This window comes from Mastomys coucha, unplaced genomic scaffold (assembly GCF_008632895.1).
Source record: "Mastomys coucha isolate ucsf_1 unplaced genomic scaffold, UCSF_Mcou_1 pScaffold21, whole genome shotgun sequence".
Lineage (NCBI taxonomy): Eukaryota > Metazoa > Chordata > Mammalia > Rodentia > Muridae > Mastomys > Mastomys coucha.
Window position 1 is genome coordinate 144,831,174 of NW_022196904.1, and position 4,421 is coordinate 144,835,594.

General features: G+C 40.1%; 1 protein-coding gene across 1 annotated transcript; it reads left to right on the forward strand.

The window, feature by feature from the left end:
* The first annotated feature begins 1,395 nt into the window (after positions 1-1,395).
* On the forward strand, positions 1,396-2,355 carry LOC116101095 (olfactory receptor 10Q1-like). Its single transcript, XM_031384782.1, has one exon. It carries the CDS (start codon positions 1,396-1,398, stop codon positions 2,353-2,355), a length of 960 nt encoding a protein of 319 aa, XP_031240642.1.
* Positions 2,356-4,421: the final 2,066 nt, after the last annotated feature.

The following is a 4,421-nucleotide window of genomic DNA, read 5'->3' on the forward strand; positions in this document are numbered from 1 at the left end:
CTTTGTCTGTGGGTTGTAAATCAATAGATATGATAAAGGTGGACTGAGAGATGGTAGTAGAATGGGTTCAAGTAGGAATAGCAGGCCACTCATGGCAACTGGGTGTATCCCAGAGGACTTAGCAGGAAGGGGATTTTGTGCAAAAAGACAATCTAACCTGATTTTTTCCAGATCACGGTGTCTGTTGAGTGTGGGTAGAGAGGTGGCAAGACCTGCAGTCGTGTATTCTAAGTAAACATCCAGAATCTATTGATGAGCTGGTTTTATTATGTTTAAAAAGATATCTTCCCATGTCCTTGTAAATCCCAGAAAGTCTTGCATTAAAGCAAATTTTCTATGTCTCCACATAGATTACTTTTGATTTTTCTTCAAACTCCAATATACCATCTATTTCTGTTTTAAACCAATAAAACTGGAATCAACACTGAAAATGATTAATCTACACCTACTTTCTAATTCATTATGCACATAAAGCTTTTTTTAGTTAACCAATAATTTTCATGTGTAATTCAATTCTGCTACTGAAATTGTGGTTTCTTTTTACAATACATACAGCAGATATCACTATTCTAAACACAGTTCTTTTTGGTTCCTTGACGTGCAAATTTTTGTCTAAGACCAAAATCTTTGTTTTATGGTTATAAATTTAGAAAAAAAAGTCCAGGAAGGGAAATATATGAAAATGCATTTATCATAAAAGATGGGCTTAAAGAGTTTGGCCTACTTTGATACAGAGTATAAGAAAAAATGATGTAAAGTAAACGACTTATTAAACTGTAGCTATACTGTAGAGCATGATAAATCTAGGAAATGAACACTGTATTATAGAGAACTGAAAACATATCTAAGAAAGACATGTTTTAAAAGCAGCTCCAATAAAGTACATATGTTATCATTACATACAGAAATTGAATATAATTAACGTAACCTGCAGTGACAATAGACAAGATTACTGACAATTCTCATATATAAGGATCAAAAGGATAGGAAAGATGCCTGCATATTAATGAGTATCTTCATCTTGGTAGTGACTGAATTTTATTGCAAAAAGTAACTAGGACCTATGCTTACTGTCTATGTATTTTTGAGAAAAAAATGTATATGAAAATTGTAAATACTGTATCTATTCATCTAATTTTGAATATACTTTTAGGAAACATATAAAATGAGCTTGATTTTGGTTTTGATTTGTTTTTTGTTTTGTTTGCATACACATGAGATGCTACCACTTGACATCTGAAATAAACTGTTAAAATAAAAGATTAAAGGTATTTGATACATGTACAGGCCTTGGTCTTGGGTAGATAAGCAACCCCATCATTCATGGAGATTTTGGAGGAAGAAAATCACAACCTTATTTTTGTAAATTCAATCATTGTTCTTCTTGCAGAAGATATGTTGACTGGGAAACTTGTCTTTAACCAGTCTGTGACTCCCGAGTTCGTGTTCCGTGTCTTTACCAATGTCCCTGAATTCCAGGCTCTTCTCTTCACCCTCTTTCTCCTCCTCTATCTGATGATCGTCTGTGGCAACACCGCCATCATCTGGGTGGTGTGCATCCACACTTCCTTGCGCACACCCATGTATTTCTTCCTCAGCAGTCTGTCTCTTCTAGAAATCTGCTACACGACAGATGTGGTGCCCCTGATGCTTTCTAATATCTTTGGAGCTCAAAAGCCTATATCGCTGGCTGGTTGTGGGACACAAATGTTCTTCTTTCTCACTCTAGGAGGTACTGATTGCTTTCTCTTGGCAATCATGGCTTATGACAGGTATGTGGCCATCTGCCACCCTCTGCACTACAGCCTCATCATGACCCAGAAGCTGTGTATCCAGATGGTGATAGGTTCTTTGAGCTTGGCTCTGTTTCTCTCCCTGCAGCTCACTGCCTTAATTTTCACCTTGCCCTTCTGTGGACATGACCTGGAAATTAACCACTTTCTCTGCGATGTACCCCCAGTTCTGCGCCTAGCCTGTGCTGACATCCATGTGCACCAGGCAGTCCTCTATGTAGTGGGCATCCTGGTGCTGACAGTCCCATTCCTGCTTATCTTCATTTCTTATGTGTTCATCGTGTCCACCATCCTGCGCATGCGCTCTGCAGAGGGCCGCCAAAGGGCCTTTTCCACCTGCTCTTCTCATCTCACTGTGGTTTTGCTACAGTATGGTGGTTGTAGCTTGGTGTACCTGAGGCCACGCTCAAGCACCTCTGATGATGAGGACCGCCAAATAGCCCTAGTCTACACATTTGTGACTCCATTGCTCAACCCTCTGATTTATACCCTTAGGAACAAGGATGTCAAAGATGCTCTGAAGAACTCCATCTTCTGTAAATCAGCATCTCACTGGAGTTAAAGGATTTAAGTTGTAGGAAGGAAGAAGTGTGGGTTTTGGGTAACTGAAAAGAACAAAGAAATTACATTATTTAGACTGTTACATAGCACATTTCATTTTTATTTTAAGATTCATGCCACTGGGATAGTTACATTCATTTACTTGAGATTATTGAAAAACATTAAAATGTGAAATGAGGAAAGATTAGTGATGAATACTGTAATAACATTATTAAAAGAACAAAACAGAAAGTTAAACAAATTGCTTAATACCCTTCGAAAGTATACCTCTGAATTTCCTTGTATAAAGAAAAGAAAAATAATAAATTATCTTACTTTGAAAAGGTTTCTCACTTGACTCATGATATTTGCTTTGTTGGGAACCTCACATACGTGCTGCATTTGAATGCAGGCTGCTGTCTGTTTACATGCACCCTACTGAGGAGGCAGAAATGCTCATTCTAGAAAAGGGAGTTATTTACCTTATTTGTTAAACTTTTTGTTCTTTGTGAATTTCACCTCATGCTCCCAAGCCTACTCATCTCCCTGTTCCCTTGTACCTACTCTCTGTCCTTGTAACCTACTATATTAGCCAGGGTTTCTATTCCTGCACAAATATCATGACCAAGAAGCAAGTTGGGGAGGAAAGTATTTATTCAGCTTACTGCCATATTGCTGTATATCACCAAGGAAGTCAGGACTGGAACTCAGGCAGGTCAGGAAGCAGGAGCTGATGCAGAGGCCATGGAGGAATGTTTCTTACTGTCTTGCTTCTCCTGGCTTGCTCAACCTGCTCTCTTATAGAACCCAAGACTTCCAGCCCAGGGGTGGGACCACCCACAAGGGGCCCTATCCGCTTGATCACTAATTGAGAAAATGTCCCACAGATGGATCTCATGGAGGCACTTCCCCAACTGAAACTCCCTTCTCTGTGATAAAGCCAGCCTGTGTCAAGTTGACACACAAAACCAGCCAGTACACCTACCTATCAGGAAAAAAATAATAATGTGGAACCTGTAGTGTCATTGTGTACCCACAGTGTATATGTGTGTATATATGTGTGTGTTTATGTGTATATTTTTTTGTCTACTATTTCTTTACTTGCAAATGTTTCTTGCAATGAGTCATTGCTCTGGTTTAAGGCCTCTGGGTTCTGCTACACTGTCAATATTTGAACCTCATTGGAGCTCTCCTTGGACATCTTTTTGTTTTGTGAAATGGAGATCATAAAGCTTTGGATCTACAGGACTGGACCCTTTGCATGCTCCAGCATCAAAACGGAATGGTGGATCAACTCAAAACCATGGATATGGGCCTGTGTAGTAGCTGAGCTACTTAGCTTGCCAGCTCTCCTATATCCATACCACCACGGTGTGAGCCAGTCCTTCTCTGCTCATGCCATTGGGGCTAGCTCACACAAGCCAGCAACAGCAGTGCAAGCTCTACCTTGCAAGGCCTGCTCTCCTGAATATTGCTACTGTTGAGGGATGGGGCCCAATCTCCCATTATGCCAAGTTAAGGGTGGGGACCAGTTCTACACAGTCCTCACACACCAAAATGGCCTTTGGAGGAAAACAAAATCAAGAACATCTACCTGGACTTTGGTAGTAACAAACCTCTTCTCCTGCAGGGCCATAAACTAAGACATAGCCTTAAGAAGTTGGACAGACCAGGACCTCATCTTGGCCTTAGGTGTAATCACCTGTTCCTCATATCAGGTTGTTCCTCACTACCCTTGAGTGTTCTGTTCTACTTATCGTTATTGGGCACACACCCTACTGCTTCTCTTTCTCTTCCATTTCTCCCCCACTTATTTACCCCTCTTAATGGAACCCAGAGACTTCTCAGCAGTTGACTCAGGAGTACTACACACTACCATGATCCCATGCAATATAGCAGTAGCAGGGGTCATCTCTATTATTCACCAAAGCTTGCACTGTGCTGGAAACTTTGGTCAACTCAGGCTCTGGGTCATGTGTTTCTTACCATTTTAAAAAGGTGGATCACATTTTTCCAAAATCAATCTCTTTTTCTGTGTTTGAAGTTAAGATATAGTCAGAAATTGTTTATTTTATGGATTTCCTTCAT